General features: G+C 34.6%; 6 protein-coding genes across 6 annotated transcripts, besides 5 other annotated features; 1 reads left to right on the top strand and 5 right to left on the bottom strand.

Annotated features, from left to right (window-relative positions):
• Positions 1–34: 34 nt before the first annotated feature.
• Positions 35–766, bottom strand: TVAGG3_0964100 (spectrin binding; the record flags this gene model as incomplete). Its single annotated transcript, XM_001310484.1, has 1 exon — positions 35–766. The coding sequence occupies one exon, from the start codon at positions 764–766 to the stop codon at positions 35–37; it is 732 nt and encodes a 243-aa protein (XP_001310485.1).
• Positions 767–1,315: 549 nt separating this feature from the next.
• Positions 1,316–1,675, bottom strand: TVAGG3_0964090 (fatty-acyl-CoA binding; the record flags this gene model as incomplete). Its single annotated transcript, XM_001310485.1, has 1 exon — positions 1,316–1,675. The coding sequence occupies one exon, from the start codon at positions 1,673–1,675 to the stop codon at positions 1,316–1,318; it is 360 nt and encodes a 119-aa protein (XP_001310486.1).
• Positions 1,676–1,787: 112 nt separating this feature from the next.
• Positions 1,788–3,091: a mobile genetic element.
• On the top strand, positions 1,884–3,011 carry TVAGG3_0964080 (Mariner transposase; the record flags this gene model as incomplete). The annotated part of the gene is made up of 1 exon (XM_051253521.1): positions 1,884–3,011. One exon carries the CDS (start codon positions 1,884–1,886, stop codon positions 3,009–3,011), a length of 1,128 nt encoding a protein of 375 aa, XP_051079095.1.
• Positions 3,092–3,840: 749 nt separating the features above from the next.
• TVAGG3_0964060 (proteasome regulatory particle assembly) lies at positions 3,841–4,317 on the bottom strand (the record flags this gene model as incomplete). Its single annotated transcript, XM_001310487.1, has 1 exon — positions 3,841–4,317. One exon carries the CDS (start codon positions 4,315–4,317, stop codon positions 3,841–3,843), a length of 477 nt encoding a protein of 158 aa, XP_001310488.1.
• Positions 4,318–5,301: 984 nt separating this feature from the next.
• Positions 5,302–6,470, bottom strand: TVAGG3_0964050 (cellular macromolecule catabolic process; the record flags this gene model as incomplete). Its single annotated transcript, XM_001310488.2, has 1 exon — positions 5,304–6,470. The coding sequence occupies one exon, from the start codon at positions 6,468–6,470 to the stop codon at positions 5,304–5,306; it is 1,167 nt and encodes a 388-aa protein (XP_001310489.1).
• A 93-nt stretch (positions 6,471–6,563) lies between these two features.
• Positions 6,564–6,816: a mobile genetic element.
• Positions 6,796–6,817: a mobile genetic element.
• Positions 6,818–7,140: 323 nt separating this feature from the next.
• Positions 7,141–7,267: a mobile genetic element.
• Positions 7,268–7,548: 281 nt separating this feature from the next.
• Positions 7,549–13,202, bottom strand: TVAGG3_0964010 (FURRY-related family; the record flags this gene model as incomplete). Its single annotated transcript, XM_001310490.1, has 1 exon — positions 7,599–13,178. The coding sequence occupies one exon, from the start codon at positions 13,176–13,178 to the stop codon at positions 7,599–7,601; it is 5,580 nt and encodes a 1,859-aa protein (XP_001310491.1).
• A 342-nt stretch (positions 13,203–13,544) lies between these two features.
• Positions 13,545–14,660: part of a mobile genetic element that runs on past the window's edge.

The following is a 14,660-nucleotide window of genomic DNA, read 5'->3' as shown; positions in this document are numbered from 1 at the left end:
GGCTGCATACTGGAGAAAAGAACCAGGATTACAATCATTTGAAAAAAGGGGATGTTCTATTTGATGGGAGAAGTTCGTTTTTGATAATATCGAATGTCTGTGGAAATGCAGCACGCCATGGCATTATTAATCTTTTATCTTTTTTATAAAGAAGAAAAACTGCTTTCAAGTTTTGTGATTCAATAATGACATTAATATCAAGAAATTCCTCTTCAAATAAATCTCTTTCAAAGATGAATTCCAAGAATTTATTATTATGAGATCCAACAATGTATCGAAAGCATCCACTATCAATTTTATTATATTTCAGACATTCATTGATTATATCAGTATTTCCACCAGCAAATGAATATTCAAGGCATTCATTTGTGATTTCCTGATTTAAATTAGAAATCAGGAAATTAAAGATATTCACAGATCCATAATAACAGCAAGCTTCAATAAGTTCAAGACCAATTATTCCAGAGGTTCTTATAAGAATGTCATCCAATGATCTTTCAGTAACAAATTCTCTGAATTTTTCGATTTGATCATTCATAATAATGTAATCAATTTCATTTTCTTTTGGAAAATTTGTTAGATAATTAAGTTGATAGACATTATCATCATTAATAGAGAATTCCAATAGAATAGCACTTGTATACAAAATATCTTCTTTTTTCAAGCTTGATGGCGTGATTGAAAATTTCGATAAGATTTGATTGATAATTCTGATATAAAGATTAATAGCTCGATAATTGTAATTGATAGCTTTGAATAAACTCATAATAAGATCAGAAATATTCATTCGGTATTTGGAAATTAAGACAGTAGTTATCAAATTCAAAATCTCTTGATCGGATTCGGACGATGTTAAGTGAAAAATCGTATCATACGTCTCAATAAATTCATCGTATTGTTTGAAAAACTCCTGATTCATATAGAAAGATTATGCTGAATTCGGACCAAATGTCACTTTTTATTTATCATTATTGTAAATACTAAATTTCGAAAATCAATGAGAAATAAAGTAACTTAATAGTATTTGGAAATATTTGTAAACTGATAAATAATTTTCCACAAGGCTTGGAAAAGGATCCAAACTATTTAATTAAAAGAGATACAAAATTACAAAAACGGTTAAACCTTACATTTATTCGATGAAATCGATAAAGATGAAGAAAAAGCGTGCTCTTGGGATGGTGTTGGTGCCAGACTTGGTGGAAAATGTTCATATCTTGCTGTTATCTCGAAGGATAGAATTATGGAACTAATCCATTTTCAAAATAGTCTAAATTAATTGATTCTTTTAAACAATATAAAATATATATTTTATTTAAACAGAAGAATGCTCATGCTCTTTGCCAAGATTCATTAGATACTCTGCAATATCTTTACTAACTTCATCCTTAGATGCGATTTGAAGCGGTGTTTGATTTTCATTATCTTTGGCATTGATGTCTGCTCCATGTGAAACAAAAATCTCTGCCAATGCCAAAATATGAGTAGATGCTACATAATGAAGAACAGTTTTCCCATCAATATCTTTTGCATTGACATCACAACCATTTAAAATAAGATGTTCACAGACATTAAAATTAAGACAAAATTTTGCGGTTGCTATATGAAGAGGAGTTCTTCTTTTGTTATACACGATATTAGTATCTGCACCATTCTTAACAAGAAATACAAGCATTTCATCGTTAAAGAAATGATGTGTAGCATAATGAAGAGGAGTTTTTCCTTTTTTATCTCTAATATTGATTTCGGCTCCATGAGAAACTAGCAATTCGGCTGTCTTTTTAATATAGGGTGTCCAAAGGTGCGTTTAGCACAGCGCTCTATATGAGACTATTAAAGGAGATATATGCTGATTATAAATATATAATAAAAAATATGAATATATGTATATGATGAGTATGTTGTATTTTGGCGCCATGCCGGGATATAAAATGAATTTTGAGACAAGAGGCGGTTTCGCGGGAAATTTTGGCGGGATTTTTTTCATTTTTTTAATGAATCATAAAGAAAACATCCTCGCTCTTGCAAAAAAATGCAAAGACTGTAAAAAAATCTACGAGACATTGGTAAAATGCTTCGGTATGGATGCTCCTAGCTATTCCACTGTAACGTATCATGTTAGGATGTATCACTTCATGAACAAAAAGGCGCCCATCATAAAAATTGACAAAAAATCGCCGGATCAAAGAAAAATCAAAGCAATTCTTCAAGCGCTAGATGAAGACCCAAGAGCATCACTCAGAAGGATAGAGGAGATGACAAAGATACCACGTACAACAGTCAGTTATTATCTGCACAATTATTTGAACTACAAACTAGCGTATACACGTTGGGTTCCGCACAACCTTAATTCAGTTCAAAAAAAATCTAGAGTCCAATCTTCGAAAGAGCTCCTCTCTATATTGGGTGCGTATCAATCCAAGAAGTTTCGCTTTTTAGTAACAGGGGACGAGTCTTGGTTTCAATATGCAACAGAATCCAAAATCATGTGGATCCCGAAGGATGAAAATCCGCAAACATTCCCGAAGAAAAAAATTGACACAGCAATGATGATGTTGTCGGTTTTTTGGGGCGTGAATGGCATCATCGCAATTGATATTCTTCAAAAACCTAATACGATGAATGCTCAGTATCTAATTGACAATGTTCTTACTCAAATTATCAATTCTGATGAGTTTGAGAAATCCAAACAACAAAAACAAAAGTTTGCAATTCATTTTGATAATTCAAGAGTTCACAAAAGTCATAAGGTAATGAATTACTTGGTGGAAAACAATGTCAAAGTTGTTCCAAACCCAATTTATTCACCTGATATTGCACCCTCTGACTTTTATTTATTCGGCACGCTAAAAAAGAGAGCTGAAGGACGCGAATTCGCGAGTCCAGATGATCTTGAAAATTTTGTAAGAGAGCAATTTGAGCAATTTTCTCATGATGATTTAAAGCGTGTCTTTCAAGCCTGGATCGATCGCTGCGAACGCGTGATTGAATCCAATGGTGATTATATTTAAATAAACTTTATATATATGTAACTTGTTTATTTCTATTCGCAGTATTCAGGTTTGTGCTAAACACACCTTTGGACACCCTATATTTGACAAAATCTAGATTTCCATGATATTTTGCTGCAAAATGAAGAACTGTTCTTCCTTGTGAATCTTTTGAATGAATATCTGCTCCAAGTTCTAGAAGACTTTCAATTAATTCTGGACGCCATTTTTTTAATGCGAGAGGAAACATTGTTTTCCCCTTCAAATTTTTTAGATTAATATCTGCTCCATGTTTTGCAAGAACATTTATTGGTCCACTACTATATTGCTTGAATGAATAATGAATGGCTGCATTCCCCTTTCCATCAAATATATCAGTTTTTGCACCTTTGGAAAGGAGAAGTTCCATTGATTCGAATCGACAACCTTCTGTCGCTATATGTAATGCAGTTTGTCCATCATTATCTTGTATGTTCATATCTGCCCCTTTTTCAATAAGTATCTCTGCTATTTCTGTATATTCATAAGCGGAAGCATAATGAAGAGCTGTTTTCCCCTCATTATCCTTTGCGTTGATATCTGCACCGTGTGAGATAAGACTAATTATTAAATGTAAGGAATTATAATTGATTGTTCCAAAATGAAGAGGAGTTTGTCGGTTTTCATCCCTTGCATTGACATCAGCTCCGCCAGTAATGAGTTCATAGAATGTAAAAGGTGTACTATTACTTTTTGCAGAGTAATGTAGAGGAGTTTCTCCTTTAGAATCTTTTGCATTAACTTGTGCACCATTTTTTATAAGGAGTTCAGCTATTTCTGAATGATCCACATCGGCGGCAAAATGAAGAGGTTATGCCCCTGAATCACAGACTGCATTGACATCAGCACCGTGAGAAATAAGAAATTCCACTATCTCTTTGCGTTCGTAATCAGCTGCATAATGCAGTGGAGTATAGTTTTCATCGTCCTTTGCATTGACATCTGCACCAAATAAAGTCAGAAGTATAACACACTCGAAGCAATTCTTTTCCGCAGCGACATGAAGAGGAGTCCATCCAGAATTACCTTTTGCATTAACATCTAAATGATTTTTTGATAATCTTTCCAATAAATATCTGCAAATTTCAAAATTATTAAACATCGAAACATAATGGATCATGTTGTTTCCAGTGGGTGTCTTTTTTGTAAAATCAAGTTCTTCGTTTTTAATGATTTCGAAAGATTGTTGGAATGAAGCACACCAAGGAATTATTGAGCTTTTATCTTTTTCAAACATTAAAGACATGGCTTTCAGATTTCGTGAAAAAATAACATCTTTATAATCCATTTTTTGGGATCGTACAAATCTCTATCTAAAATAAATTTGAGATAAGTATTGTTATGAGAACTAATAATATTTTCTATGCAAGTATCATCAATTTGATGATGCTTCAAACATTCATTAATAATATCAGTATTTCCTCCAATAAATGAGTATTGAAGACATTTTTGTGTCAATTCAACATTTAAAGTTGAAATCATGAAAAAGAAAATGTTAACAGAGCCAAAAAAGCAACATGATTCAATAGGACTTAAATAATCGATAGGAACATTTAATGATACATTTTTAAAGTATTGTTAGAGATATACTCTTTGAATTTGTCAATTTGATCATACATAATGAAGTAATTCACATGATCTTCATCTGGAAAACAATGTTTATTATATTTAGCTTGGAGGCAATCCTCATATTCATCATCGTAAAAATAAACAATTTTATTATCATTCTGTAAAATATCATTTTCGAACTCGTCAATATTATTGTCTTGAAAAATTTGATTGATGATATTGACATAAAGTTGAAGTGATCGAAAAATATACTTTATTGCATTGAACAAATTAGCTGTGAGATCTATTATACTAATTTTAGACTTTTTGAATAAAATTGTTTCGATTAAATTTATAATTTCTTCTGCAGACTCCGTGGATTTAAGATGATAGAGCTTATCATATGTATCCATGAGGTCTTCATATGGTTCAAAATACTTTTGAGTCATTTTTAATAAATTTGATAACACAGAGCTTTGGACCAATTGTCACTTTTTTCTGCATAAAAAAAGTAAACGTTTTATTTTTACTAATCTAAACTGTTAACTCTGACCTAAATCTGATCAATTATGAGGTAATCGGGTATATAAAACAAAGATTAACTCAAAAATAAAATTTGAAACTTTTTATAACTCACAAAATTCAAGATTCTTTTTCGAAAGTATTCATTTTTTCATTAAAATATATAATTTATTTTATTCATTGAAGGTAAGTAATAATAAATCATTAGAGTGTCTCAGATGTAACGATGGTTCCGCCCCATTCGATGACTGTGAAGCCATCACGATTGAATGTTGGAAGTTCTTGTGGTTCGACGTCGCATGGACTCTCTAGAGGGAGAGCTGCGAAGAAAACTCTGTTGACGTTGTCTGGCTTCGGCTCAACGTTCATTGGACACATGCCGTCGAAGTTTTTGAACTGGAAGCATACTTTGACATATTTGTATCCACAAAGCTTCGGACACCAGTATGTGACGAAATCACATATCTCTGCGTCGTTGAGGTTCATAGACTTCAGTTTATCCTCGAAGAAAGAAATACTATCTTCGCCTTTGATGATGAATCCTTTGTTCATGTTGAGATTCGGGTAAAAGAGTGTTTCCCAGAAGAGATATCTCATCTTCTTTCCTCTGTGGACGATCTCGCCTGATGGGAGTGCTTTCACATTCCACGTGTTATCTTCGTCGAATGAAGGATACACGAATGAAAAATCACCATCATTGATATTGATACTTACTTTTGCATTGGTTTCTTCCTTTGGATACAAATAGATTACTGGTTTTGCACCACGTAATCTTAAAACAAGCGAAATTGTGGCTCCATTATGGATATTATAATCTTTCAATGTATATCCATCTTCCATTTGTTTTCCAGCAAAATATAGCTTTTGCTGATCTGGAGGGATTCCTTCTTTGTCTTGAATTCTATTTTTCAAATCTTCAACACTACAATTGAAATCAATGTTATCAATTATATAAACTTTTTCAGTTTGAGACTTAATTGTAATTGAATTTGCTGAGCTTGGAAGAGGAACAGAAGATTGGGACTTATGATTTTTGGTTTCCGAAATTTCCCCTTGAAGCTTGTTTTGATAGAAAGAAAATAGTGAATCAAGAATTTGAATTCCGAGGATTGATGAAATTGTTTCAGAAATTTCAGAAGCTTCCTCTTGACTATTGAAATCTTTTAAGCGTGCACGACTAAGCATCATTAATATGTCTGCTTTTCCATGATAATTTGAAAGAGTTGTGAATAATGTTGCAAATTCGCAAGGACTTAGTTTTGCAAAACTAAGAATTTTAGCTATCTGTTGAGGACTTCTTGCCGATAAGAATGTATCGTTATCAATATAATCAGATATATTTCTAGCAATCTCTTTCAAGTCTGGCTCCATGAAAACTAAAAATGAAATGAAAAAATTATTGACTACTTTTTCAATATTTGAATGTTTTTTTTTGACTTTGCCTAGAAAAGTCAAATGCTTTAAGGCTTCACTAACATGACAAAAATTAAAGTCCCTTGAAATATATATTCTATGAATCATAGTATGATGTATATCAATGCTATATTTATCATTATTTTTAATTTTTATTGACCCACCCAAAAAAACCTTTTTCCACTAACATGAGTTATAACGTGCTTTTTCTGAAAATGATAGACTATGATTAACATATATATCGTAGAGCATATTTTTCATCTTTTTAAAAATTTTGAATATTTTTTTGTCATGTTAGTGAAGCCTTAAGGATAGATGAGTTTAACAGATTCATTATTAGTATTTACACTTAAAAGCGAAATGTCTCAATCTTCTCATTAGAATTCTTCGTTTCTTTTTATAAAGATATTCCACTTCATATCTGGACAATGGGTTTTACACAGGGTACAAAAAAAGCGCAAAAACGATTATTTAAAATTGAAAACCTGGATATTCATACAACATTGAAGGAGTGGAATATAAGTATAAAAAGAATCGAGGTATAATGACTAATTAATTTCAAAAACAAAAACCGATTGTATTACTTTCTCATTGAATTTTACAAACACAATTGTATTATGGTTTCCAGTTAAGGCTGCACTTACGCCTATCTGACTTTAATTCAAATTTTCAACAAATGGTGTGAAGGGTCATTGAAAATTATCCTTAAACATTTGAATTGAAGGATGCCTCATAGGTGCGTAAGTGCAACCTTAAAATCTTATATGCATTATGAACATTATAATCTTTCAATGTATTTCCATCTTCCATTTGTTTTCCAGCAAAAATTAGTCTTTGCTGATCTGGATGGATACCTTTTTTGTCTTGAATCATATTTTTCAAATCTCCAACCCTATGATATGATTTCTAATAAATGGCAATTGTCAATTAAAAAAAATTACAATTTTTCGCGTGACTTTTTCCCTCAATTTTTGAAAAAGTCAGCGCGAAAAATTTGAGTCTTTTGATCTTCAAAAATTTTGAGGTGAAAAAAGAATTTTTTTGATAAGATATAGAAATTTTATTTTTTAGTAAATAAAATAAATTTTACAATTTGAGGTTGAAAACGCTTGTGAAATACTTTCCGTCAGTAGTATTATCTTCAGCAGCATTATGTTTGTAGTTAGTGAATTGGTTAACGAAAATTGCACCGTCGTATTGTACGTCGTATCTTCCAGTAATCAACAACTCCGGAGCGTATTCGTTCATGTTCTTGATCAATTTGTCCAAATTCTCGAATGGTTCGAGCGGCATGTTATCAAACAACTGCTGAGATTTCTTGGAAACACCTGTGTCAGCCAAGAACTTTGATCCCTTTGGAGCATCAGAAGGTTTGTAAGCGAACAAAGGAGGGAAGCTTTCTGGTGTTTCGAAGGAATAACTTGTTATGCTTCTTTCAGGAATTTGTACTTCAACATATTTAGGAACTGAATTTCCTTTTTCTTTCTCTTTTTCTGCGATTCCAACTCCTTTCGTGTTAATTGTTTGCAGCAATGAATTCTTTGTTGGAGCGTTCTCTGGGTTATCATCTTCCGCTGCTTCTCTTGCGATGTTTTCGATGTGGCATCCTTTGATATTCTTCGCATTGTTTGCAACTGTGATACATGCCAAATAAACTGGGTCGTATCTGTATCTTCTCAATGCAATTTTAACTTGGTCGAAGATATCAATGACATCTGCAATTGCTTCGACGTTTAATCTCTTCGTTGCGTCCTCAATGACTTTCATTCTTTGTGTGTGTGCACCAGCAGATCTCATAGATGCCAACTGTGTCAAACACTTCTGTAAGTCGAGAGAATCACTGCCCATGTGCGATGCCAATTCTGCGAAAAATAACTTGTCATCGAGAGGGAACAATTCTTCGAGAGGAGGAACTAACAAAGCTAATTGCAAGGCACCTTTATCTCCTGCCAATCTAGGGTATTTCGAAAGCCTTGTCAATAAATCAACTAACAATGTAACAGAGGTTTTTGTAAATGTGGATCTGGCCAAAAGTGAAATGAAACCGTTAAATGAACTAGGAATTGTTATTGCGGCTTCTTTCATTGTTTTCTCATCATTCAACAATGCTGAAATAATCTTTAATAAATGATCAATGATGTTCAATGCTTCCGTACACTGTAATAACATCGCTGCCAACCAGAACAAGTCACTCAATGCGCTATCAGGTTTAGAATTACTCAATAACTTGTTTACCGCACTTGACAATGTTTCTGTAACGACTTCTATGTAGTTTTGCGCTGTTACTGAGTCTTCTGCTGTTGGTGCTTCGTGTAACATGTTCACAGCCATTCCGAGGGATCTCGTGAGACTCAGAATTCCTTCTGTCGTTACAGGTGTCAGTGTCTTTCCGTAGAACAATGCTCCTCTTGTAGCAAGGCTCAAATCAGAGCAGCAACAAGCCCATCTCAAGCATTCCAAACCGAAAACTTCTTTGATGTCTCCAATGAGTTGCTCCATGAATTCTCCTGTTTGTACGAAGTTCGGAGCGAATCTAACAATCAAAGGAGCAGCTGATTCTGTGTAGATATCGATATTTATCAAAATAAATGCCAATATCCTCGCTTTGTGGAATGGCAAAATATTTGTCACGTTTGACAAAACTGACAAAAGAGTTTCAATTACTTCTATATAAGAAAACTCTCTTTGATCATCTGCGTGTTTTGAGAAATAGTGGTATCCAGAGATACCCAAGCAGTCTCCAATCAAATCAACTGTTCTCTCCGGCCATGTATTGATCAATGCGTGTAACATTGCTGATCTTTGCTCCATTTCTCCTGACGAAGCATCGGAAAACAACATTCTATAGAATAAAACTGTCAAAATGTCCTGTGTAAATCTCTCTTGGTTTGAGATGATTTTAGAGACAATTGTGAATGTTGATGGAGAAGAAGGTAAAGCAACAACAGCATCAATGAATGACAAAGGAGTGAAGGCGTAGAATGTTGGATCTCCTGCTTTTAATACTTGTGAACGTGGAGAAACAGAAACAGAAGCAATCCATGGAGAAATTAACTGTGAAAGTGCGGGAATTCGTGGCCATTTCATGATAAACTTGAACATGGTGGATACAAACTGTTCTGTAGCAAAGACATGTGTCGTTGACAAGGTTGTTGATAACATACAAACAGCTCCACCAGATAATTGTGAATGTCTTGACGAAATGATAGATTTGATGGAATCTAACGCATCAAGGACTTCATTCACTTCTTTTGGTTTAACTAACATAGCTAAAGTTCCAAGTGAAACATTGGCAAAAAGTGACAAGGCTCTTAAATGGACCTCTCTTGGGACTTCTGTGTTAGCTAAGTAGGCTAGAGCGATTGCGAGAAGGGAACCCGTCTTCTGGAGTATGGCTTCGCTTAGTTCTGGATAAGAATCTGTCTGGCCATTCTCCATGATGTTCTTCTTCCACTGGGCGACGCTTGTGAATGGCTTAAACATCAAGGCAATGGCTTGGAAATACGTGACTGACTGCATCTGGCGCTTCGGATGGCAGGATTCGTCGATATACATTGGCAATTGAGAAATATCGTGGTAAAGGAACGATGCAAGGATCGAAGGAGAGAATTTCTTCGCGGTAGAAACATATACACTCATTAACTGTTTGTCAGGAATGAGCATTTTTGTCATATCTGACAAAGTATCGGTTGCGAGCTGTTCGAAAGGAGTTGGCAGCATCTGGCAGACCCACGGCGGCCACTTATCTTTCTGGAAAACGTTGCTGTCGAGGAAGGATTCCAATTCGAACGGTCCAGGGAGATTTGTTGCATGATTCGTGTAGTACAACTGGGCAATATGCCTTAGAGTGATCAAAACATTCGAAATAAAGCCGTTTAAATGTGGCATTGTATCGAATTTTTTGAGATTGATGTTTCCGGTTGTATCTATGAAATTGATCGTATAGATATGGTTGGAAATCTTATCAAGGATGTCCAGAAGGAATGGGAAGTACTTAGACTCTTCTTCTTTGATTTGTTTGAATTCTTCTGAGGAAGTAACTCTCATCGCTGCGAAAGATATTGAGTAAAGGCTCCAAGGATCCTTTGTGTTCAATCCTAAGATGTCTGTACAGCTGCCAAGTGCAATTGTGGAGAATAATGCGCCGTGTTGTGAAGCGTAGTTCTCCTCTCTTGTTCTGGAGAATCTGTGTAGTATGATCATCAATGTCGCAAGGTTGTTCTTCTCTAAAATGTCTGGTGTAATGCTATTTGTAATAATTAAGGTTGCATTACGGGAAAGACAAGCATCTGCGCCGTTAACTAAGTTTCCTTTAATTATTCTGGTAAGAATAAGATGTAATCCGCATCTGCTTTCGGTCGAAATTCCTTTGACAAGTAAATGTGCGATTTGCGCTAAGTGGAACATATAAATAAATCCGTAAGCCGAAGTAATAACATCGTTAAATGTAATTTCCGGAAGATCTGGCTCCAATGTTGGGTCAAGAGAATTTTGAATTGTTACCAAAGCGTCGTAGTTGATTCTGTCCTCGTTATTCTGTATAAGCTCGTAGAGAATGTTGTAGTTATACGAAGATCTGTTCTTTATATCGAGTACATACTTGCAAGCCTTAAGAGTAACAGATCTGATGGCGTATGATGAGGCGCAGAGGCCTGTAATGTAGATATAATTAACGTTGGTGATAGTATCGTCGGTTAATCTGATATCTGACTCGAATGACATTTCAATAAGATGATTTACCAAAACGATGGTAATAAATAGGCCAAGATTCGAACAGCCGTTCTGAGAAGCGATCATATTTTCGAATACGATATTAATAATATCCGCAAATTGGTTATATTTGTAAGCAATAATTTCCAAAGCCAAAATGATAGCGATTGCGTTTCTAGGAGACACGGATGTTAATCCTGCGACCATTGCCTTGACAGGAATCGATTCGTACGGAAGCTCCGGCATAATCAAAGTCAATTGTAACAAAGCCTCATCAACGGAGCCATCGCTTGTCGTAAAAGGTAAATTAGAGTCATTGACGGTGAAGACTTCGGGCTTGTTCATTATGTGCAACGCTTTCTGCCAGCGATTTAATTGCTGAGTTATGGTTTTCGTTGGCTGTAGAGAGAAAGCGATTGGATGGCTTGAATCGAGGATCTTAGAAACAACGGAATCAGCGCCAACGTTGTACTCTTTGCATAGGGAAAGTGAAGATTGCCACATGTAGAGCTGGTTTGTGTTCACAGAGCTGTTTTCTATGAGTGTTGAGAGGATAGATGGGCATTGGCGTGCCAACATCTTGGTAATTTCGGTTTTGTCGCCTTTGTATTTCGAATCTTTTGAAATTAAAGAATGAATCGCGATGCAAACGCCTTCAATGTTCTCTACGAAGAAGGGGTTCATCAAGAAATTATTTAGTTTGTTGATAAATTCTTTGTCTGTGATGACGGCAATTTGAATAATGAATTTACTCAGTTCCTGCTGGGCAAATTTGAAGGAACCGTGGTGATCCAAGACGGCCTTCACAGCGTACTCAATAAATGCGTTGTCTGTCCTCTTGTTGTTCAGTGTCCATGAGAAATTGACACCTTGTTGTAAACCGTAGGGAGTTGCGTAGTTTAATCCGTTGATAAATTGCTGTAATTGAATAATAGCAGAAAATCCGCCGCTAACGTCGCCGATAATTGGATCTACGTACTTTTTTCCGTAATCAACAAAAGTTTGGGCCATTTTCTTATGAGTTGAGAAGTTGTAGAGCATGGCATGGAATTGGTGGCCATAGCCAAGGTATCCCTTTTGTCCTGTGTACGTTTTAGTAAAATTATTTGCCTTATAAATGAAATCGCTATTAGAAAGGGAAGAATTGTGAACCAATACTTGTCCAATAAAGTTTGTCAAGCATTGGAACATAGCTTCGATGGTTGTAGGAGGAACTTCTTTCTTCTTATAATATTTGACAATTGCTTCGATATATCCTTCTAAAACCTTTGAATTAAAATTGTTCATTTCGCTAATAATGATTTCGGAGAAGAGTATGAAGAATAATTCAACTTCGATTGGAGAAAAAGTTAAAAGTAATGACATTCGAGTAACAAATTCTTTGGTGATCCCTGGGCCTCTTAATTCGGAAAGAACTGATAAGCAGTGAGCGTAAATCTTGCAAGGAATGAGGTCGAAACGTTGATTAGCATCATTACGGACTGCGTCGATGAAAGAAAACATTTGGTTGCACATAAACTTCTTTTCTTCATCGCTTATGTTATTTCCTGACTCAAGACGAATGGAAAGGAACATGGCTTCGACAATTTCGATCAAAGTATTGACGGCAAGCTTTCCCCAGATGGTTTTACTATGTTCATCTGGTAATCGAGAAAGAAGTGGATGTCCTGACACGGATTCATCGTCTTGAGAATCTGTTAAGTGGATTTTTGGGAAGGCAATTTCAAGTAATTTGAAAGTATCGATGAATGCATTGGCTGAAATGCCTACAATTTGGGTAATATACTTTTTCAGACCATAGTCTCTTACCCAAAACTCTGTTAAAAACTTTTCGAAAGTTGAATAATTTAATTCTTCAGGAAATCGTGATACCATCTCCTGGCATATCATTGACATTGTTGTAGAAAGGAGTGAATTATCAATGTATGCCTGGAGAATACTTTTAGTTGACTTCATGAAGATTTAATTTTAAAATTTGAATATTAGTGGTGTGAAAAAAAAATTTTTTGATGTCAAATTATACCAATTATATACATTTAGGACAATTTAAGAGATACACTTTGTATAGTATACTATTGAAAAAATGATGAATTTGTAAACCTTTCAATTAGTTTTTAATAAAAAGGTGGTTCTATTTATCATACTTTAACTCTTTACATTATTGGCTCTGTAAAATTATTTTTTCCTGATATTTACATCGTCAATCAAAAATAACTATTGATCTGTAATATATGTTAATAAAACGTCCATGTTTTCAGATTATTTTCATTATGTATTCAATTTTTTTCAAAAAGAATTTGATTAATAATATCACGAATTATATGTGAAGCCATACCATTATGGTCCAAAAATATTTTAGATGTGAAAACTGCTTTGACAATATTCGTTGACAAATACCATCCAACAAAACTGACATCTGACTGTGAAAGTTCTTTCAAATCAGATGATGTAAAAAAACTATCTGCGTTCAAAAAATGTAAACCAATATTTCATTGTCGACCAAAACCATTCTGCTCTTGGTGTCATTGACGGATGTATAAAAATGTTAAGAGACTTAAACCAACCACAAGGTGGTGAAGCAAATGAAATGTCATATGACGACAAATATAGACACTTCTCCATGGCAAAGATGAGACAAGTTTTAAATATTTACAATAACCGTAAACAAAAAGGTTTGGGAAACCACTCCCCGAAGAAATGAAAAACAACCCTGACTTAGATAAAGACTATATATTTAATAATTTAGTCAAAAGAGACAAACAAGAAAGAATGCCGGGCTTCAAACTTCAGAAAGGTGACAAAGTAAAAAATAGAAATACCTAAACGCGACCCATATGAAAATACTATTGACTATGACAACAATGGGAACCCGACAGGTACTCACATTCGTGTTCGTAAAAATAGAAGAAGTATACAAGAGAATATTATGAAGTTTTAGGCAAACATGGCAAAATGTACACACTGCAAGCAGAAGATAAAACTACTATTGTCAGACCTCGTTTTCAAACTTGTCAAAGTTCACGGTGGTATACTTTCAAAGACAGTTCCTAAACAAATATAAGACAACTCCTGACGAATATGCAAAGAAGTTGAAAATGACGACTAAGCAATTCTATACCATGCGTAAACTGTCATGTAAGGTGGCATGTATTCTTTACTTTGTCCCGTTGTTTGTGTATATCCTGAAACGAAATGTGTATGGTTTCCTTCTCCCTGAGTGTCACTCCAGTAACAATTTATAGCAAACTTAACGTCGTCTTTAACATCATATCCTTTACCTTTTGTCATTCCTGACCAATCCCAATATCTATGCTTATGCCAACCTGCTTGAGATGTACTTAAATCTATGTAATGACTGTGTGCAGGTAAATTTTCACCTGAAATCGTTTTACTTCCACCTGTTTCCTTTGAAGAGTTTGCACAATACAAAAACCTGTC

The sequence above is a fragment of the Trichomonas vaginalis genome, chromosome I (genome assembly GCF_026262505.1).
Source record: "Trichomonas vaginalis G3 chromosome I, whole genome shotgun sequence".
In the NCBI taxonomy this organism is placed as follows: domain Eukaryota; phylum Parabasalia; order Trichomonadida; family Trichomonadidae; genus Trichomonas; species Trichomonas vaginalis.
The sequence above is the reverse complement of the archived record's forward strand: the minus strand, read 5'-3'. Positions and strand labels throughout refer to the sequence as shown.